Source organism: Anas platyrhynchos, chromosome 5, assembly GCF_047663525.1.
Source record: "Anas platyrhynchos isolate ZD024472 breed Pekin duck chromosome 5, IASCAAS_PekinDuck_T2T, whole genome shotgun sequence".
NCBI classification, from domain to species: domain Eukaryota; kingdom Metazoa; phylum Chordata; class Aves; order Anseriformes; family Anatidae; genus Anas; species Anas platyrhynchos.
The window spans coordinates 62,196,352-62,219,347 of NC_092591.1; the positions used below are offsets into that span (position 1 = coordinate 62,196,352).

General features: G+C 40.1%; 1 protein-coding gene across 9 annotated transcripts in view; it reads left to right on the plus strand.

Moving 5' to 3' along the window:
• The window catches only part of TUB (TUB bipartite transcription factor), a 121,540-nt gene extending 99,114 nt beyond the window's left edge, over positions 1–22,426 (plus strand). For 5 of the 9 annotated variants that reach the window (XM_027461687.3, XM_038179828.2, XM_038179831.2 and 2 more), the window contains 9 exons: positions 3,460–3,627; positions 7,130–7,201; positions 8,094–8,215; positions 9,082–9,273; positions 9,819–9,931; positions 11,040–11,154; positions 15,598–15,696; positions 16,102–16,273; positions 17,523–22,426. In XM_027461687.3, the coding sequence (XP_027317488.1) occupies positions 3,460–3,627; positions 7,130–7,201; positions 8,094–8,215; positions 9,082–9,273; positions 9,819–9,931; positions 11,040–11,154; positions 15,598–15,696; positions 16,102–16,273; positions 17,523–17,656 (1,187 nt within the window). In that variant the 3' untranslated portion in view covers positions 17,657–22,426. The remainder of the gene's footprint in view (positions 1–3,459; positions 3,628–7,129; positions 7,202–8,093; positions 8,216–9,081; positions 9,274–9,818; positions 9,932–11,039; positions 11,155–15,597; positions 15,697–16,101; positions 16,274–17,522) is intronic. The other 4 variants (XM_072039342.1, XM_038179830.2, XM_038179832.2 and 1 more) reach the window with 1 other exon arrangement.
• The last annotated feature ends 570 nt before the right edge of the window (positions 22,427–22,996 follow it).

The window sequence follows — 22,996 nt, forward strand, 5'->3', positions numbered from 1 at the left end:
GAAAAAATGTTTGAAAATCATGAATCCTGCTATAAACTTTTTCTTTTTGGCACAGCCTGCTCATCTTTGCCTTTTCTGACACCGTTCTTAAACAAGGAAGCTTATAGCTATAGGCGTGATGGTTTGCTTTTATTGCACAGGGAACTGTCTGTCCAGTAGGTTTGTGGAAGAACGAGAAGTCAGTGAGGCAAAGAAAGTGAGAACACAGAGAGAGATCCACCTCAAGTATCAGAATTGTGCAGGCTTGAAAGTGCTTTCAGACATTGTGTTAATTATGGTCAAAATGTCTTTTGAATTATCACTTTCCAAATAGACATAACATGATAAATATAAAAGAAATGTGTATATCTGCTTGCATTTAATACAATTTTACACATGCGTATATAGCTGCATGAATGCATGCACACACACAAATATTAAATAGTTAATCCTGCATTTGCTGTGAACCATCTATAGCACCAAATATATTTGCTGGTTTTTTATACAATACTATAATACAGCAGATGCTCTTTTCTTTTTTTTTTTTTTTTTCTCTCTCTGGCTATATCCCCCATTCTCCTAAATGGGGTGAGCAGCAGAACCATTCGTTATGCTTAATAACGCACTCCCCCAGTGATGCGCTCCGCAGAATGCTGAAATTGATTTTTCTTCTTTAAAAGTGTGACCTGCCAGGGTAGCCTTTGTCCTCCTGCCTGATGGTACGCGATGTTCCTGACAGCACGGGATGTGAGCGCAGCTGTGCTGCAGGCATCAGAAAGCAGCAGCCTCAGTGCAGTGTCTCATGCCGTCAGAGGCATTTCCTTGCCGCAGATCAGTGTTTGCTTTGAAGAAGAAGAATTAAGATGTTTTGTTCCCTTTGGAATGGGTTCTCCAAATCAGGTTTCTAGTGTCCCAAACTTAATAAGGGAGTAGATACGCACAAGGTATGAGCCTTTTGTTAAATTTATGGGTGCTTAACGCTTGAAATTCGGAGTATTATAGTGAGAACCTGACTTTAGGCAGTCACCTTAAAGTTGATGGATAAAGCTGTTAAAAATACTGCAGTGGATCTGAGCAGCTCTCCTGTCTGTTCTAGAGCACCTTTGCTGTAGTACGTATCCTGAAATAACTCACTGTCAGTACAAATGCTATTCACTGCCATATTATACCTGCAACATTACGCTGTTCGATGTATAATTTGTCCCTGCTAACGTACTGTAACAAAGAGTGTTTTTATTTCCCAAATATGTATTTGGGAAATAATTTTTGGATGCCATAAACTCTTTAAGTTTCCACGTGTTAGTGCTTTTCGCAGTTTCACTGCTTAGTTAACTGCAGTCATTGCTTTTATAGGGTTTGCCTTTTTTGTTTTTCTGTACAATAAATGATCTGATGAAATTCCTTATGGTGGTACTGTAAGGGGAGATAAATAGCATGTTAACTTTACCTTATCTGTAGCTTTCAGTGTTTTGTTTTGTTTAGTTTTGTTTTTTTTTACCTCTTTTGGAACTAGAATCTTTAAGGTCCCTTCCAACCCAAGCCACTCCATGTTCTTTATTTAACTTAGCCCGTGTAAGATTAAAGTGTGGGTGTATGCAACATCTGGGTCATGCTGCATGAGTTAGAATTTTAGCTAAGAAAAATGTCAACAGTGAACAGATTTGTGTTGTGAATTGTCAGACTCTTTGACATAGCAATCTGGTTGTCCAGTAAACTAGAATTCCTTCAGACAGCATGATTTTTTGTGAAGCTGCATGCAGATTTTATATTTAGTTTTTAGTAGTTTAGTAGTGAAGATTGTGGATTGCACTCGTTGCCCAGGATGGAGTCTGCCAAGCCGCAACAGCTCCTGAAAGATGACAACCAAGGTGAGAAGAGCAGGAGCTCTTAGGCAGCAAACGGCATAAAAGGCCAACACTGAACTAATGGCGTTCCAAACTTCAAAGGGGATACTGAAACTTTTGAAGAATTTGGAATGATTTGAAGAGTGGGGCATCTGAAGGCCAGGAAAACATGTGGAGACATAAACTTCAGTTCCTTTAATTGATCAAAGATAAGGTTAAGAGGTGCTTTGATGAGGACTGACTTCTGAAAGGGCAAGGCACTTGATAGTATAGGAGCTCTATTGCCTAGCTGATGAAGGTGTAAAAATAATCAGGTAGCCAGAACTCCTTAGGCCAGTTCAGACGGAGTCACTGGTGCTGAACACGGGGGGTAATTTATCATTAGAGCAACGGTTGTGGGGTTGCAGCGCATTCTGCATCACAACGAGAGCCTGAAACTCTCCTTCTACAAAGGCGATAGAAACATTTCCATCTACTTCATTTAGGTGTTGAAGGTTGGATGGTTTATTTGTTGTTAGTTTTATGGTAACTAAATCAGAACTTACAGGGTAGGTGTAGAATTTGCCAGATGCAGCGGAGTCAAGAATTCCTTCAGGCCTTGAAATCTGAATTTGTGAAGTGGCAGTCATGTCTGCTTTGGTTTTGTCTCTCTCTTTTCCACCTAACCTGAAAGCTTTTAAATACTTCTGCAGTCTTGTTAGGTGGTAGCACAGTTAGTGCTGCTGCTGATAAAGTGGACCACTTTATTTTCCAGCAGTGCTTCGCACCACAGTGGCAGTAACAGTAAGTATGGTGAAGTACAGTTAAGCATGCTAATGTGTAATCCAGTTGTCTTTTAATGCAAGTTGACAGCTGCTGGCAAAAAGGGTTGAGATGGTAATCTTGGAGACTTCTGCTACATATCACAGGCTGAAAACATAGCCCAACAGGTAGTACTCCTTCGTACGGGATTTATTCTGCTCCATTTGGTCTGAGGAGCACCATATTCTTTTACTGAAATAGCTCTTTGCAATGCTTGCTAATTCTCCATCACATTGCTTATTAACAAAGCTTTCAGAACAGCAGCAGCATACAGGCTGAAGTTACTTACTCTGTCTGTAAATGATGATAGTACCATTTCTATTGGTGCCGAAATGCATTTCCATATAGCTGGTTTATTTTATTTATCAGCACTTCATTTTAGCTAAGAGTGGCACATTTGCAATCTGATATTTCAGTCTGTTGTCCTGAAGAAAGAAACGAAGTTAGCTTGTGATAAGAATACTCCTTCCCCACCCCATTTTTTCAAAGTTTCTGAAACTTTGAAGAATGAGTTCATAATGGTAGCCTTTGTGTCTTAAAGGGCATAATATGGGGCTCAGGTTTATCTATTTCTGGACCAGTTGTGACCTGCTAGGAAAGCTGCATCCGTTTTCTTTGCCTATCCTCTCCAATTGATTTCTGTAAAGTGTGGCAAGTGGGGAATGAGACTTTTGCCTTGGGGGTTGTTGTAGTCTTGCTTAAGTCTATAAAATATTATTAAATATGAACATGTGATCTTCGTTTCTTAGAAAAGATGCTTTTTATGAGGGAAGGATTCTCTTTGCAGTAACTTCTTGACACAATGACAACCAAGGCTTTTGCTGTTGTCTGACAGGAATTGATGGCCCGGCTGCTTTTCAAGATGATGTTCAGAAGACAGGAAGTCAAGTGCAGATTCTCACTATTGGGCAATCTAGCCATGATGAAGATGATGGAGAGAAGATGGCTAGTGGCCAACAACAGCAAAGCAAACAGGATCTTAGAACAGCAATGCAGAAGAAGGGTAAGTAGCCAAAGCCACCTTTGGATTCTCAATGCTTCTTTTATGTATGTTGACTCCTCTTCCTATTCTCAGGCTCAGCCCTAGCCTAAGCAGAGATCGGTACTCTGTGCTTCTCCCTTTCCAAGCCTTTTAGGCTTTGTCCTATTCTGTCCGTGAAAATAATGAAGTTCTCTCTTGTCCCAAGGAACAAGAGCCCTCCAGACTCTCAGGGATGCGGTGTTCCCATCTGCAGTGCAGTGCTGCTTTTGAAGCACCAAGCAGATGCTAATACTCATATCCATCTGCTACGTTTTGATATATGACTCTCAAAATCACATACTTGAGGGCTGAAGAAGAGTATGGAATAACAACATTTAAACTAGAATATTAATTTTAATTTTGCTGTCAGCTAAACTCTTCGTAGTTTCACAATGTGTGTTCATGCTTGCAGAGGTGAAAATTACAAAACTGCATTCTGCAGCGTTTCTCACGCGCAGTTCTGAAATGCTCTGGATTTTTTATTTTTTTTTTCTGAAGGCATGCATGATTTGGGAGCTAGATTGTGTATGTACGCATTCATGCATCTATGCCTTCCTTCCTGCAGTGCTATTATGTCTTGTTAGACATTAGCTGTAGGAAGGAAAAAATCCTAAAATCTTCACAAAGCTTTTACTGAAGGCATTTACTTAAGGGTTGTTCTTCTTCAGTGTATAGCTTTTGAAGCTAGGATAGCCTGAGCCAAGAGTACTCTGATGCTTTAAGAATAAACTCCTTGTGTATAAAGAGCAAAATATAAGTGCAAACTTGACTCATCTAAAATAGACTATTCATACCTAAATGCACGCTTCTTGTCTGCAGAGCAGTTCTCACTATGATCCGTTTTTTCTGGGACATTACTCTGCAGATGTGAGCAGCTTCAACTGAAATGGGCAGGTTTTATCCAAGTGGGGCACTTCCTGCGCATTTGAGTCAGAGGGATGTTGGCATGACTAACTAGTGCTGATCTGTGTGGTGATTGTGTTGCCTTAGACCATGGCTCAGAATTTTTAATAGCCAGGCACACTACTTGCTAAGGCTGGTTGACTTTAAAAAAAGATTATCAACAGACTTCTCAAATTAGGTCAGAGCACTCAGGTTTTTACTCTGGGGTACATTTCTATTTTTGATGTTTTTTTCCAGGTTAACATATATTTTTATTCTCTCCTTTATTTCGCCAATAAAATCAATAAATAGTATGACCTTTTTTAACCCCTCTCTGAGGATACTCTTGATCAGAACACAAAACTGCTAAGGCTGGTAGCCTGGTATGCTTCAAACCTATGGAGGGGCTTTTTTTTTTTAAAGTGGAAATGTTGGGGTTTCCTGATTTTTGAGAACAGAGCTATCATCTGTGGGACACAAAGGTATTAAGACAAGACTCCAACTAGTAGTATTTCTCTAAAATATTTTTTACTTTGCATATGTGGTTTGCCACATGGTACTGATAAAGGAGGCTTGATAGACTGTTTTGAGCATCCCAGAAGTCATGGGAACCTTTACGTAGAACTAGAGCTTTTCATTAGTTTCTCACTCTTGCTTCGTGCTTCTGGCATGTCTTTATTGGCGTATCCTCATTGGTTTGAAAAAACCTTTAGAATTGCTGTCTCGCATTGGTGGTCCTCTTGCATGGAATAGGAGCAAAAGGAGAAAATCACAGAGGTGGCTGCTAAGTGTCCTGATGGGAAAGGGCAGGTCAAGCCCCATTAGGTTTGTTTAGCTCTGATCTGTGCCCGTTCTGCTCTTTGATTCTAACTTTGTGGAGAGAAGCCTCTCTCAATATGTGTATTTCTCCTCACTGAGGTTCACCCTGCAAGTTCATTTACAAGACAGAGAGGCCGTAGGCTACTTGAATGTGAAGAGAATATGCCGCTTGCAAGAAAATGCCAAACATTTTATTTGATTTCTCCATCTGTTGGAAGTTGGCATAGCTAGAATCATTTTCTTCTTGCAGGAAATATTCATGCTTTAGATTTCAGGAGTCTTAATACATAGAAGTCATTGCTGGCAAATGAGTCACTAGGACAGAGTCAGACTTCTGTAAGTTTTAACACTGGATAATTAACATTCAGTCTTCATGCTTATCAGTTTCCTCCATTTCTCTGTAAAGACTTGGAATGAACAATTTGGTTGTAGTTCTTTGCCACGTGAAGTTACAGCTGTTTTGAAACTTAGGGAAGGAGTAGATTTAATTTCTGGGCTCAAGAACAACACAGGAGCTCTTTGAAGCATTCTCCCCCACAGGTCCTGAGTGCAGACTTTCTAAGACAGGCACAGAATTTTCACCACCAAAATATTGGTGGTGAAATACATAGCATGAATGTAGAAATAAACTCTTTGTCTGTCCATGCTAGCATATCCAAGTGTGGCTTTTCTGCACAGCTGCCAGCTGAAGAAATGGATTGCCTCTGTTAACCATGCATATTTGACTAGAACATCGGCCGTCATTATTAAGAACTAATGTTTGCAATTAATGAGCGTGTGATTAATAATGAGTGAGTTCTGCAGGCTTTAAAAATACCTCTTGACCTGTGAACTCAGCCTTATCCTGCATAACCAGATCCTATTGAAACTTTTTGCTGCCATGCTGGATGGTGTACGTGCAGACTGGAGGAACTGAAGAAGTAGATAATGAGACCATTTGCAGTGAAACTGAAATGAAAAACAAAAATTGCATGTGCTTCTACTTCACTTCTATTCGCTCTTACTGCTTTGGTGTTGTTTTATTATCCAGTATGCATCTAGTGTCAAAAGCTGTTTTAAAGGGTTATGCATTCAAGTTATTAGAAGCAGCAATAACATTTAAAAAAGAAGTGCTCTTTGATGTCTATTTTCTTCATACAGCCCCAAAATTTGAACTGAAGAAAACCATTATGGATACTGTCTTCAATATTTATATTTTTTACATTAGTTTGGTTTGGTTCAGCCTCCGCTTGTTGCAGACCGAGCTCATATTCCAGAGACTAAATTGCAGGAACGTCTGATGCGTACTCGTGAAGTTACAGAAGAACCATTTAGATAGCCTGAGTAATATAATTAGGAGGCACAGGGGTTTAAGTAGAATTTAGGCCATCCAACTATGAGTCTGAATACTTTTTTCAATGTTCCTGAATAAATATTTGTGTAAAATCTGTGTATATCAGGTGTGTCTATCAGCTTATTTTGTGCATATTAGAATTCAAAAATAGGCCAAAAACTTACCGTGAAGGGCACGCCATTCACAGAAGTGTTTTAGCACGGCTGGTAAGCTTGAGCTCTGAATGAGGGCTTTATGACTTTATTCAAAACACACCAAAGAAAGTGACAGCAGGTATAAGCAGGTGGAAGGTGAATTTGATTATGCAGAAAGACACGATGTCCCTAATTGAAAATTGTGGCAGCAGTTATTTGGTCCCCTTGAGTAAGCCTTTAGTCCTGTGAGGAGTCAGGCTTGTTCACACACTTAAGGGTTTGCAGAATCAAGCCCATGGATTTTTTCCTTTCCCAGATCCCCATGCAAATACATCCTGGTCCTCTTCCACCTCCCAATCCAGTCTTGTCGCCCTGGATCATGTTCCTGGTAAGTACAGAAGGAAAAAGTTAATTATGCCCATGCTTTTTAGCTCTGGAAATCTTTGCATTTCGTTTATCCTTCTGCATCAGACTTACCAACAGTGGAAATTCAGGACCAAGTTTTTTCTATTTTTTGGGGGGAGAAAAAAATGCTGCGTAGGTTGCCTCTGATATGTGAAACCTGAGTACAGGGTGGCTTCATCTGCATGACACTCCTTGAAAAACTAGGCCTGGCAAATGTCCCACCATTGACACTTTCTGCTGCCAAATCCTGTTTGATGTTCAAAGTTTTGTTCCCCTTTGAAATGTCTGAGGTTTTGAATTCTTTTAAAGTCAAATTTTTAAGTGCTCTAAGGCAGTTCCTATGGCCTGCACTGATACCACTTTTTACATGGAATAAATATGCATAAGAACACTTCCTTGATGTGAATATTTTCCTCTCACTGTTAAGATCTGGGCTTTATCTGATCTCCTAGGAACAGTTAAAAGTGTGCTGTAGAAGGGTTTGTATTTTAATTGGTACGGTTTCCAAATGGCTGTCACAGGTTGTCCACTCAGCTTCAATTTCAGGTGTAAGATTTTCGTTGTGTTTGAAGTACTCAATGGGATTTAGAAGATTTTAATTTATTTTCTAGCTGTATATTGTTGTCTCAATGTGTACCTCAGTCCTCCCTGTGGAATGGAAACCATGCTATTTCCTTTCTCATTTGCTGAAATGTGTTGGCTTCTCATGCAGGTGCTGTCTCAGCCATGTATTATTTGTACAGCGCCTCATATAGCGACCCCCCCCCCCCACGCACACACCCTCTCTCACCTGTAAGCCTAATAAATGGTGTTCTGCATCACGTATGGGCAGATTCAGTGTGTTAGTATTTCATAGGGCGCTGCTTTCTCCTCAGGCATTTCAAGCAGCATGAATTTTGATGAGGAAGAGGATGAGGAAGATGAAGACAGCTCCAGCTCTTCACAGCTAAACAGTAACACCCGGCCTGGTTCTGCCACAAGCAAGAAATCCAATAAGGTAAGGAGTCAGTACCAAAGCAGGAGCGTGTTGGTTTCTGTGTACTGCATCACTTCAGAGAACAGTCAGGACAGGCCTGGCTTTCCTGTTTTGTTCTCACTATACACTAAAGCATCTCTGAAGTGATTTACTGTGATAGTTCTCAGTTCACAGAAGCAATGAAAATAACAACTAGGAGTAATGAATAGCAAATATTTTCTGAACTTAAATGAAGAGAAAGGTAAACAGTAAATACTTACCTTTCTGCCTCTTGTGGGTGCTCAGAAGGGTCTACTGCCTTTTTCTCATCATTTTCCCACCCTGCTCTTGCTGCTACTATCTAAAGGTAAAATAAGGCTTCAAATATTCTACATCACGAGCTCTTGCTAAACCAGTAGACGGTGGCTCACTCTTTTATGTACTGCACCAAATTCTCGTCCCTTTTGGAGTTCTCTCTAGCTTAATCTGTCTCTCTCCATCCCATTTCTTCCTTTAATCAAAGACCATCACTGTTCTTGGATATGAGCCTTCTCAAAAGAGAAATACGTTGAGATGGGAAAGTGTGAGCCAGGGTCTGCTTTGTAACGTTACAGCAATCTGATCATGCAGCTGCCCTGTTCTTTGCCAGATGTGTCTGTTTGCTCAACGTCAGTAGGACAGAGAAATTCTCTATGGGCCTTTGGTAGCCAAGAACTCAACCAATTGGATAGGGAGAGGTACTTAGCTTGGTAAGTTGCCTTGAAGCCACCGAGCTATCAGAATAGAAAAGACAATGTGTCCCGTTTGTTTGTTTGTTTTTAGTGCAGCTGTCATCAACTGCCACTCCTTTGTACCTAAAACCTTGTAACTCAAAGCTGAGGAAACCTGAGTTTTGCTTTCTGTTTTAGGAAGCGGCCTCAGCCCCTAGTCCTTCCACAAATGAGCCTCTCATAGATGTCGATGACCTGGAGGAATTTGCTGTAAGACCTGCTCCACAGGGTGTCACCGTCAAATGCAGAATCACAAGAGACAAGAAAGGAATGGATCGAGGGATGTACCCTACATATTACCTCCATTTGGAAAGGGAGCATGGTAAAAAGGTCATAAAATACCTTGAATGGCATATCAGTTGCATCTGAATATATATATATATATATATAAAAAGTCTGAAGAAGTCTTACAAGGAAAATATAATCTTGTATTTTATATGCCTTTTCACTAAGTTCTGCCCTACTGTCTTTCAAAAGCAAAACAACAGTATCAGTTTGTTCTGCTGCCTGTCTTCATATGCCTCATCTTTGGCCTTAAATAATCCATGCGTGGCACCTTAATGTGACAGCTGCATTCTGTGGCCTGAAAAGCATCTCTTTCAATACCAGCGGAAGGGAGTGCAACCTAGAATTAAACATTTAACAAAATAGGTTGGATTTAATTATTTAAACCATAAATAATGGACCGAGTGGTTGAGAAGTTACTTTCTCTTCCTGATTTTTATCTGTTTTTGCTAAGTCCCAGGAGATCTTCTGTTTGCTAACGGTGCGGGAAGACAGAAAAATTGCCTGTGGTTTCCTTATATCAAAGCAGGATATGGTGTGTGCTAACCCCTTTGGCATTCTAGAACATGGTGTTTTTTTGCACTGCTTAGGTTTTTCTGTTAGCTGGAAGGAAGCGAAAGAAGAGTAAAACCTCTAATTACCTCATCTCCATAGACCCAACTGACCTGTCTCGGGGTGGAGAGAGTTTTATTGGAAAACTGAGGTAAACACTGATACATCTAAGAATTTATATACATAGAGAGAGAGTGTAACATTCATTTGAAATAAAGAAGTCTTTAATCATTGTGACTTCATAATTGGAGTTTTGACTACATCATGTGATAATGGTTTTACAGTTTACCACTTTTCAAGTCATATTTTTGGAATTTCTCAAGTACTTATGAAGCCACGTTTTATTAAAAGTCAGCAGACTGCGGCTCTTAAATGCTCATAGGCCAGATTCTCAAGGGTGTATGGGCATCCAAAGATACAGACAAGTTATCTTAATGGAATTTAAAGAAGTACATGAGCAGATTATAACTAGCTGCTGTTGATATTTCGGGAGTTCTGTCTTAAATTATTTGAAAATCTCCTGAGTTTTGCTCATTTCTTAAGATCTTAATTAGAGTTATTTACATGTACTGGAATTTGCTCGGAATCACGTGCTTCTTTTCTGTCCGTCACCCCATCATACATCAGTCTTGTTGATACCGACACGGTGCCTCTCAATGTATGCTTAGATTGTCTGTGCCGGAGGAGAGGGACCGTACCCCTAATTGCTGTTTGCCTGGGTGAATCTCAGAACTTAATGTACTGCTGCAATGCAAACACAGAAGGAGGATAAAGCAGTGTTAATGTTTTCTAAATCGTATTTTGCACTTCTTGGTATGATTTCCATTTAAATAGTAAAGACCAATCTTATTTCTAACCTTATGAAAATCACCGTTTGTAGTCTAGTGGAGCTCGTAATTAGGTAAGAAGGCAGATGGTTTTGTAGAGAGTAAGCATACTGAAAAAAGAAAAAAAAGAGAGAAAAAAAATCAAACAAATAACCCTAACCCCACCTTATTGCATTCTTGAATTTACTAGTTTACGAGATGTGATGAGAAGTCTTCAGTGTAATGATAGGAACCTTTGCTGTGCTCTGTGCTACCTTTACATTTTTGTTATGGCCTTTAATTCAGGAGGTGCCATTCAGCTGGGATTAGAGTTAACAACTATTTGTACTTCATATTATTTGTCTTTTCTTTGGGGCTACAGGGCAGTAAAGGATAGATGTCTGAGGCAGTGTAATTGACAAATGGTGATTGGATTTTCCATTTTTTTGATAGATCAAATCTTATGGGAACTAAGTTTACAGTTTATGACAATGGAGTAAATCCAATGAAAACAACATCAAGCCTGGAAGCGAGTATCCTGCGTCAGGAGCTAGCTGCTATTTGTTATGTAAGTACTGCTCACAGGCAAAATATGCAAGAAAGGGCAGCTCAGTTTCTGAAATAACACACTGAATTTCCTTCTCACTTAAGGTTATGTAAGTCAACATTTATGCTTTGACGTAATGAAACACCTGATCTTCACCGGAGAAACCGGGAAATTCGGTAGAAAGTAGAGGTGGAAAATGTCGTGCATAGAACCAGGTTGCCCAGTTCTCACTTTTGATCAGAAGACGCTGGAGCTCTTACATAACCCCCCAAAAGTAGGATGCTTCACAGACTGCAGGCACCATCTGGGGGAGCCTCCTGAACTGGGAGAAGTTGTGTACCTGGAGTTGCTGAACTAAGTCACGATCATTTATAATGACATTTTGGGGGAGGCCTCTCTGATCCAAAACACGTAGCTGGACAATTGGGTCTGCAGCAGTGGCTAAGAGACTGGCATAAAAGTTCTAAAAATCCTTTTTACCTGGAAAGCAAAACAAAGCAAATCAAATTTGTTTTTCAAAATGCGTTTGAATAAGAGAAAACTGCTTCTTAGAGGAGAGTAAATAGCTTTTGTCAGAAGCAATGCAGACAACTAGGACTTAGAGCACAGTTGGTGTTGTGGAATGGCTACAGGATGACTAACTGCATTACTGAGAGTGTTCTGCCCAGAAATCTCTGGGTCCAAGTAACTCTTCTGATTTGTATATGCAGTCCTATAGAAAATTTTCTGTTTGCCTAAATCAACAACTGACCAAAATATTCAGGAATCACTTTCTGAAAAGTTCTTATCTAATTCAAATCAAGAATGCCAGTTCAAGGTCTAGTTGTCACAACATTTCACCAGCATATGCACAGAATGTGTCCCTGGAAAGGTCAGCTTCGGGATGCAAGAAGCAGTGCGCCTGGAAGCTTTAAGCAGGAAAGGAAAAGGAAAGCAGAGACCCATCCTTACCATGTAAAGTGCTGAGAGCACCGAGGTGACAGTATTAACTTTTAGTGTTCTTTTTCTGCTGCTTAGTTTGTAGTTTTTATGTGAATATTTTATAAATTGTGCATTTCTTCATATGCACTTATTTGGGCACGTGGTCTCTGCACACACAAGTGCACAACATGGTCCCTCTGTACCGGTTGGATTTGAAACTCTGAGAACTTCAGAAAATCCAGATAGCAGGATTTAACAACAGAGTCCAGGATTTGATGTCAGTTTGTAGTTCAACTGAAGTTTCAGTAGGAACCTAGAAGAACTTCCATATTTAAAAAAGGTAATTTTACTAGTTTACACAGGAGGGCATTCTCTAGCACCAGCTAACTAATCATTTGGTGCAAACTGGAAATGGAAATAGAAAACAAAAACAGTTTTAAAAAGTTATATATTGAAAAATTCTGGCACTGTTTGTATAAGGGAGCAACACTGATATCTGAACAATTAACAATACCAAATAAGAAACTCAGTTGCAGTCAGCAGAGGTAATGAGAAGTTGCAGCGCACGTGTTGGAAAGAACAGAACCACAGTCCCTGTTTGGAGAATGTGGATAAGACTAAGGCTGGTTTTATATGCCTGTTTTCAGATCAGCAGTTTAAAACTTGTACATTTGTATTAGAAAATGACTCATTCCACTGATGTCTTAATACTCATGGCGAAAGGCAGCAGGCTTGCCGGTGTGCTATGTCCAGAGGACAAAAGGAAATCTAAATTAAGTTTCATTAATAGTTAGGTTTGCTAAGGTGAGATTAATGTTCCTGAAAGCAGCAGAACCACAGCAAAGAGCACTCCTGAAACACCCTTGTCCTAAGGTAACTTAATTCTTGCCTTGAGATTTTTCCTGCAGCAAAAAATTTTAATAAGCAGTATCTTGAAAGTGCCACTATGCAGTTCACTGTGTCTCAACTCATCCAATCAAGTACCCATTGGGAGAGCAAGCTGCACCCGCTCCCACCAAGTCACCGAGCCTGACCTGCTGAATCTTCGGCAGGTCTGGTTTATGCAGGCAGAAGGTAGCAATATCTGTCATTAATTGTGGGATAAACAGAGAGCTCTCATTGTGGAGTTCACCTTAAGACGTGTTTCAAGCAACATGAGTAACATTAGTGCAAAGACTGAGTTTCATCAGGTGCTCTTACCCATTTTTACCTGTCTCGATGATGGCAGGCTAGCACACTAATAAATCTGCAGCAGCACCTAATGGCTGATTTCAGAATCGCTTGGCAGAATTTATCAAGAAACAAGGAGACCTAACTGTACCTTTTGTACCAGGATTTTCTGCTCCAGGTTCCTTTATATCCACAGTATCGCACAATTCAGTTGGCATCAGGTTCTACAGGCAGGGAGCTCAGCTGGCATTGTGAGGTGTGACTCAGGTTTCAATAAAGCAAGAATAAAACTACGTATTCATGATTAGGCCTCAATCACTTGTATTATGCTCTCACGGAGTGGGGTTTGTGGTTTGGGGTTTTCTCTGAAAATCTGTGTTTCTACAGAATATATTAAGGACAAGGCATGCCTGTGCAAATCCAAGTCCGGAGAGGAAAGTTGCTGAAGTAAAGACAAATATGGGATAATGAAATTGTGAGTCTCCTGGGAGCTGCTGGCATATACAGCGTACAGCTTTTATCGTGGCAGCTATTCCCAATACAGTGAATACAGTAACTCAAGACTGCCAGTGACATTAAACTGGTGTGAAATCATAATTCGGCCTATGTTCCCTAATAGTGCTGTTGGTAGTCTTGAATTTGCACATGCAAGTAGAGAACCTGGGAGACAAGGGAAAATAATTTTGGTTGGTGCAACGTAGATTGGAAAGGTCTGCTCTTAATTTAAGCTCCTCTTTTATCCACACTGTTTTCCTCATCTATTCTATGCCTGTAGAGTTTTAATTCTGTATCTTGAGTTTAGCAAAAGGATCACGTTTGCCAATAAATGTTCGGTGTAATTGGTGATTGATGCAATGTGCAGCTAGAAACCATTCCTTTATCATTTGGCAGAAAGACTGATTTTACGTTTCTGAATAAATCCCAAGAATACAGTACTGTTGTTTCAGAGTGATAGCACTGCTTCTTGGGAGGGAAGTGATTCAGCACTATTATTTAATTTTACCTTGAACAATGTCTTCGACCAGTCAGCATCTAAATGAATTGTGGATAGCGTAACAGCAGCTTGATGAGAAGAAAAGCTTGTAAGGCATTGCAGAGAAGACCAAAATTGTCAGCAGTTAGTGGAAAATAAGCATAAGTATGAATCTTTTCTTAGAAATTGACTTCTGCTCTGCTGAGTCTCTCCTGCTTATAAAATCTGCTGGCAGTCATTTTAGTCTGAGTCTTGTCACGATACAAAACCGAGTAATGCTTCCAACTGAACTGAAAACATCGGTTTACTTTGCCAGGGCCCTTGATGCAAGTGATTTGGGAAAGAGGTTGAATCTTTCCCATTAAAGTATATAGCCACGGACGTATATAAATATACCTAGATTGCTTCAAGATTATTTATTAAAATGTCTCGGTGGAGTTTTCCTAGCCTGCATTCAAATCATCAATGAGTTGTGTAAAATCTCCAGCTGGTTTGCTGACACAGCCAAAACTATTTCAAAGGTCTGATAAATGAAAAATATTCCCTACAAGTCAAATTTGCACGGCCCCCTCCATTTGTGAATGGTGAAGGGGGAAAAATGTATGTGAGAAAAAAAAACAAACAAAAAAAACTACAAAACATGAGGGTCCGTGGAGTTGGACCTTTAGAGGTGTCACTGTCTTGTGTAGTTGTATTTTGAGAGGATAGTGCAATACTTGGATGCTTTTGTGAAAAACTGGTCAGAAATGCCTCAAATCATGCTTAATGGAAGAACTTGTACTTCGCATGGATTTGTTGTTGGTGCCCATGTTATTTCTTTACTTTCTCTGCCTCCATAGCTCAAAAATCTGCGTTCATGCTAATGTGTTTGTTTTTTGCCATGCTCATCTTTAAGCATAATATATCTGAAGACTGAAAACCACAGCACTGGTAACAGATGCTCTTACTGGCAGCTTCTTCTTGTTTGCTCTTGTACTGGCTCTGGAATAAATGGAGTCGGTCCCATATATTTAATTTAGTCTCTCATCAAAATGTGTGACTGCATTTTATGATTTTTAAAATACAACTACTGTATTTTCAGATCTAGCAGTATCCAAGCAATTTGGTTAGTTCCTGTCTTTTTTTTTAACAAAGGAATTATTTTTTTATTTCTTAAATTGTATTCAGGTTGCTGGCAGCCAGTGCTAGGAGTGTTTTTGGAAACCTCTCTATTTCTATTTTTCCTGTTGTCAGAGCTTCTCAGACAAAGCTAGAGTTTGGCAGTGCCAGTGAAGGTAGGAGTTCAAGATGTCTTATGAGTTCACTAACAAAAGTTTCCTGGGCTATTTCTGTATCTTTCTGTTGAAGAAATTAACTTTAAAAATACAGAACGTGATGAGCTCTTTTCTAATTACATTTAGGAAACAAATGTCTTGGGGTTTAAAGGACCTCGTAAAATGAGTGTGATCATACCAGGAATGAATATGGACCACGAACGAGTTTCCATCAGACCACGAAATGTAAGTCCATCAGTCAACAATAAAAATTACTTTTTTTTTTTTTTCAGATAGAGTTAGTTTTTTGCATTTCTGGAGTTTTAGAGATTTAAAAAAAATATGCTAGAACAGTTTCAGAACAATGGGATGTGTGACTAGTTCTGTGACTCACAACAGCACTACAAATAATAACGTATTTTGATAACAAAAGATGCAGCTAACCTTTTCCAAGCTGCAAAAAGGACTCGACTGCATAGCCTAATTAAGATACTCAGAATTCTCTGTTTCATTTGATGATGCTGTGCTGAGAGTTGACAGTGACAGTTAAGTGTTTTGGCTTGGATTTATGGACATTTGTGTGTATGTGTGAATTTATTTTTTCATCTTTTGTGATTGTTAAACTGAAGTGCTTCTCTTTGGTGTGTGCAGGAACATGAGACACTGCTTGCAAGATGGCAGAACAAAAATACAGAGAGTGTCATTGAGCTGCACAACAAAACTCCAGTGTGGAATGATGACACTCAGTCCTATGTTTTAAATTTCCATGGTCGAGTCACACAGGCCTCAGTGAAGAACTTCCAAATTATTCATGATAACGATCGTAAGTTTGTCTGTCTCTTTTTAGTGTGTAGAAACAGTACTACATACCCAGCCTGGCAGTGATTCTGCCCTTACTGTTGTTACCTGGATGAGTTTAGTTTAGTTGTGTGGGTCCAACTCACTGCATCATGTACCCCAGTTCAGCAGGACCATGGGGCAGCATCACTTCACTCAATCACTTCAACCACGTTGCCCTTCCTTGATTTTTTTATGTGCTCTGGTCTCCATACACTGTCCAACTGGTGGTGCTCTGACTGGTCTCATTCTGCATCCACTTCACCATAACTACTCTTTGTAGCATTAGCCCTAGCAAGCATCTGGAAAACACCAGGACTAGAAAATGTCAGGACTACCTTTCACACCACCTCTGGCTCTGTACCTGCTTGCTGCATTCCATCAGCCATGTAGGGCCCTCTTTTTTTTCACAGGCTTAGGTACGATTGTTGGAGCAGGGCAAAAGACAAGTGCTTGAGCAGTGCGGGGCTGCCCCACTTTGCACTCGCATCAGGAATGCATAAATAGTCACTGGTGCCGGACCACACTGGATTAGGACAGTGTCATGCTTAGACAGCCAGGGAGTATAGGAAACTGTGGTAAAAGTGACTGTGCCAGTCTCCACAAGCAACGCTGTTTGAAACATCAGTGCATGCATTTGATGCGTTTTCTAAGGGAAAACAGATCTGCATCTTCAATGAAACAGGTTGTTTCAGACAGTGAATGAGGCTGAGATTTCCTCTTGCTGCCAAAGAGTACAAAAAGGAAAAAATTTTGAATATGATGTAACATGGATGCATGACAACATCTAAATGACAATCATACATTCCCTCTCTACCTTATGCTTAATTGTCCAGTTGCCTTCAGTTAAGTAGGAATAGAATTAATTGATTCCTGTGGCACGTGAAACCCTGTACTAGGTCTTTGTAAGAAGCTTGAGCATTTTATGGAGAAATAATTTTACCTCTGTTTAAAAAAACAAAACAAAACAAAAAACATTTTAATCTATGTAATTTCTCTGAAAGTCAGTAACAAGTCTTGCAGTCCTTAACCACTTAAATATTCCTCACTCAACTTGCTACTCCCTATCAGATACCAGTACACCCACTCATGTGAGTAAGTGTTGTGAAGTTTGATGTGTGAGCGTGTTTCATTTGTACTTTGTTCAGCGGGGTCAGAGGAGGATGTTTGTATGCTTATTTAGTGAGGGCTGTGAACAAAAATAATGCTTTGTCTTTTTTTGACCTGTCTTGCAGCTGACTATATAGTGATGCAGTTTGGCCGTGTGGCTGAGGATGTGTTCACCATGGACTACAACTACCCAATGTGCGCGCTACAAGCCTTTGCTATTGCCCTTTCTAGTTTTGACAGCAAGCTGGCTTGTGAGTAAGGGGGTATGGGAAAGCATCCTCTCAGAGGAAGCCGTTTGCCATACGATTCCTAATTCTTGCTGGTGTCACCCATGGTCCGTACTAAACAGGTCAGGGAAAATGCAATTGCGGAGGACCACTGGATCGCTGGAGAGAAAGTGGAAGGAACCTTCTAAAAAATCAGGACATTCAGGAAATGTTTTCCTTTTTTTCTGTCATATTTTTCTGGAAGTGGCATCAAGTTTGTGTAAATAGAGGTTCTGTCTCATGTTCTTGATTATGTTATGGAGATGTGCCATGATGTACTGTACCGTGGCTCTAGTAGCACCATGATGACGGTGTGTCTTTTTTAAATCCAGAAAGTGCGCTCTTGAAAAATGTCTTTTTACGTTTAAGATTGATTCTGAGGCTGCAATCATACCTCAAGGTTGCATTCCTACATTGAATAATCAGAACTTGACATCGTCCAACATGAAAGAAAGATCACAGAAAAAGCACCTTTTTGAATTTGCAAGGATCTCGTGTAGTTTAAAGCCACGTTTAAGGGTTGAAAACCTATACTGGACTGAATTTGATGCATTACTATTGTATATGTAGAAGGGCATGATGAATTTTAATCGCAGTAGGAGGAAATGAAGTAGAAAGCACAAAATAATGTTGCACAAGTCACTTGAATTCTAAGCTGTCATTATGTTTTAACATCTATATGCTTTTTAATTTTTTCAAATGAAAATGTATTGGGAGTACAGGAAGGAAAAGGGAAACCTCTAGGTGCCAAGAAAGCATAACTTATGCTGAATTTGGCATGTTGCGTGTTGGGAATTTATAGCCTTGTATTGCTGTGGTAATTCAAACATATTTTGTATGAAGTGATATAAACAGTTGGGTAAAGGCTTTCTGCAGATAATCTTATTATTTTAAGCGGGCTGTGTAAAGCTGAGGAAGGTAAATGGAAATATTTTATTAAATTTGTCTGACCTTTTGCAATTTCACAATTTGTTGACTGCATTTTTGAACTTTCAGCAACAATCACTTTTCATATTTATTTCCCATTGTAAGAACAATGAAATCGACTGAAACTGTGTATGTTGTTCTGTAATGTAAATGTGCCAGCTACTGAGCTAAATCCTTCTAGGCAAATCTAGTGTATGCTGCATACAAATGAGACATTGGCAGGACACTGAATAGCATAAAAATAGTGTGAACTTTGTTTCATTTTTTCTGATTTCTATGGAATATATAAACAAGTACCGTTTCAAAACCCAAGGAAAGAACAAGCTTCTCTTCTCTTCTTTTCTAAACATCTCAAAATCCAAGAGCTGCAACTGAAAGCACAGCATAAAACAGATTTAAAAATAATGAATCTTTCTGACATTGTTCCATACAATGCTGTTGCCAAAGGCCCACAACATAACAGAATTTAGTATGTAGTTCACCAGAAGGGTATTGAAAGGTGTGTAAAGTGAAAAAGTAGTTGTATTTTATACTATGTATATGCAGATTCTCCTTTTTATCTTCATAGCCTCATGTTGCACAACCAAAGTTTACATAATAAGAAAGCGAGATCAAATCTGCTTGTCTCATAGCTGTCAGTCCCTTTTTGACTACAGGGGATGGGCCACAAGGAGAGGTTGTGCCATCTGGACTATTTAATTTCAACTAATAAAAGAAATATACTCTCTTTTTCACATTTGCCTTCAGGTCTCCTTCCCAGTATACAGGCAAGGGAATTTCAGATAAGAGATGGAAATAAGTAATTGCCAGCATTTTTTCTAATCCTTTTGAAATCTCTGTCAAAAAAGTCTGCTGACTTTGAGCAGTGTTTTGGTGATAGACTCAGTCTGTCAAATGTGATCTTTAAATAACAGGAGGCTCCGTAATTTTTTTCTGATCTTTGGCAAGAAGCGTTTCTGCACAATGGTATAAAATGGAGCGACGCCTTTTATTGGAAAGAAGTGAGCAGTCAGCTCCCTCAAAGAACGATCAAAATGATGACTCACGAGCTGCAGGCTGATACTGAGCGCTTTGCGCATGGGTGCTTTCTTTTCCCCTCTGCTTGGTGCTTTCCCACCACCTCACATTCCTACCTGTGATCACACTTTGGATTTTAACTGAGCCCTTTGGTACCTCCTGTCAGTCTTTACAAACTGACACAGTTTTCTGGCTCTCTCTGCGCACAAAGCTGTGTTAAAGGAACTAAGCATCTGCTGGTGCAAACACACAATCTTTAGTAGTCGAGTTGGTTTAGGATGGGTTATTTTTAACCTGGGTGATAACAATGGTCTGACTTGCATCATGGCCCCACAGGGAATTGGTCTGAAAAGGAAGCTCATGTGCAGTGAACTCTTGCACAAGGGTGAGAATGAGGGGCTGGGAAAAGGCAGAGAGATCAGCTTCTTGGGAGAGCGTTGCTGCCAGCACATTGTGTAACCTCACCCTCGCTGCATGTTCTTTCCAGGCCAGGTATTTTTTTGTAGCCTGTAAGCATGCCAGGAGGAAAGTGGTGACTCAAATTCCCATAATCTTATCAGAATCGTACAGGGACATCAGCCAACACGCTGCTGGAAAAAAAAAAAAATAAATCCCTACCATAAATTGAGGTCGCTAGAAGGGGACGTTAACCTGGGGCTAACAACAACGAGGAGCTCTCCTGAAATCTGGTTCAGTCGCAATAGGATTTACACTGAGTGGCTTTTGCCAAGCCCCTAATTCCTCACAAGGTGCTGTGCTCTTGTGCTCTCTAAGAACGTAATGGTACTGAGCCGTGTGTTTCCTTCGCACAGTCCTAGTGAGTGTTTGGACACAGCAGACGTAGTATTATTTAAAATCCCCCTACTGATGATTTTTTTTTTTCATCTGCTGTTGTTTTTGGCAGAGCGTTGTAAACAAATTCCCTGCCTGAATCGCTTATAGGCAAATCCTGCACGCTTTAATGAGAGTCCTTAATCTAACTTGTCACTCTGTTTACATCAAACGGTTTCTTCCTGGCCCTTTATCTAATTTTCTTCATCTCTGATGTTCTGTTCCTTCTCGTTCTCTTCACAATCCCTTTATCTTTCCTTCAAGGACGTGCAACTCCGAAGTGTTTATTTTGACAATATTACTCGGTGATCTCTCCGCAGCTGAGTAATGCCTTCAGTGCATATCCAGTGATGCTCCTATAATAGAAGCCTTATCAGAGGGGTGAATTTGGCCCTTTGGCTTTTCGGTGGAGTAAATTAACACATTAAAAGGAAGCAGATAAAAAAGCTTGCCTAAAATGTAAGCACAATTTCTCTCGGTAACTGTTCAGGAACCAGAGGTTCCAAAACGGTGGTTGCAAATCAATGAGCAAAACTGTCCGCAAGCCCAGAGGCAAACTGTCACACAAATCCGCTTTGTAGCGCTGCCTTATTTTTCTTTTCAAAAGGCTGAAAGAGATTTTGTGGACTAAAATGTGTTGGTGCCCTAAAAGAGAGTTTATTTTCCAAGAGCTAAACATCACTCTGCTCCTTTTGTAGGATAAAAAACGGCACACGTCGGTGCATTCGTCCCATCCCATAGCCATGTCATAAGCCATTGTTACAAATTCTGATGCTAAGAAGTTTATGAGAATGGTTTTGTAATAAATACTGGGCAAATCTTTCGCTATTCAAGTCACCTTACAATAGTGCTGGAGTTTGCAGCTAGCTGGCTTCGTGAAGTACTAGAGCTAAAGGACCTCTAGTGAAAAGAGCTCTGCTAATAAAAACTTGTAGCTGCACGATCAAAAAACGTTGTTGTGAACTCAGATGATATCTGTCATGATGAACCAGTGCCATCAATTCAAACTTCCTGGCTTCTGCTCCCTTTTGATGAACAAAAGAAGAAAGAGGGACTTTCAACAAGCATCGACGTCAGTGAGGTCTGTAAAAGCAACGACCATTGCAGAGGGGTTTTTACCTGTAAATATCTGACCCCGACCTGAGTGCTGCCCAGTAAAAAAGATTGAGATCAATCCAGTCCCTAGCAAATAAATGCATTCCCAGGTCTTGAATCTTAGCTTTTTGCAAATCTTACTATTCATTTAGTATTAATCTTATGTATAAGGATACAACGAGGACTGGATGTCACACAGCAATCTGGGGGTCTTCCTCTGAAGGGATGAAGACTCCAGATCAGTATCAGAATATTTTGTCTTCGATTATTTCAGTAAGCTAGGGCAGTAAGCTGGGTTACGTGGTGATTTAGGCAGAAAATTTCTGCTGATGTTTGATGGGCGTCAGAGAAAATTTTGGATTTGATCCTGTGGAATTCTAACGGGTTCCCCTGTGCTCTCACTGCTCTCCTAAAACAATATTTGCAAGCTTTTTCCTGGTTTTAGAGAAGCAGGCACTCACCAATAACAGATCTTTGCTTGTCAAATAAGGACAGCGCGTGATAGAGCAGCAGGCACCGGAGGTAGAATCATGGGCTGATGGCTTTCAGATTTCTCAAAAGGCCTCATTTTGATTACTAGAAGAAAGTAATTCTACGTATAAATCGTGAGCTATCTAACTACAGGTTATGTGCTACTTCATGAACCTGTGTTTCTGTTGTTCTTTATGTATGCAATGTACCTTCTAGGTTTCTGCTCTGTAAGTGTTCATAATTAATTGTGTAGCTACTCGTCAGTTCTTTCTGTTGCTTGCCAAGGAACTAAGAAAAGGATTTGCACAGCTATCTCAGTGTTTCGGTATTTTGCTGTGAATGATAGCTCAGTAGCTGATACTCACAAATGCCTGTGTACTGGATGAAAATGCATTAAAACTTATTTTCTATGTTGTATTTTATTTAACTGTCTAGAAATCTGAGATTCCTCTTTTTCATTAAGTGCACCTTGATTCGTTTTTTGTGCAAACCTGGTCCCTCCCTGTGCCTCAGTACTAGTGAGCTGAGTGGAAATGGTACTTTTTGGACCTGCCCACATCCGTGTTCTGCTGACGGGCAGCTGGATGGCAGGCACAGATGGTGTGCTGAGGAAGGAGATCAGTTCTCACTCAAGGAACTGCAGTAAGGTATGAACAACTCTCTGCAGCCCATGTAGAAACTGAATTCAACCAGTCACTTAGGGCGAAGCCTTGACACTGCTGAATTCAGTGGAAATCTTGCCAATGCTTTCAGTGAGGATTGAATTTTTGACCTCGTGTCATTTTTAATCACCAAATATGCAGAAAAAAACAGAAAAGAAAAACCATCGGATACCCTGCCCTTTCACAATATTGTCTTGGTTGTGTTTTAGTTTGCCCCATCCGTTGTTTTAAACTGCTATTCCTGAGCACGTTGCAGTGATTCAGAGCATCAAACTGCCTGCTTAGGCTTTTATGGAGCAAACTGAGACAACTTGGTGACTGTGCTGCAAA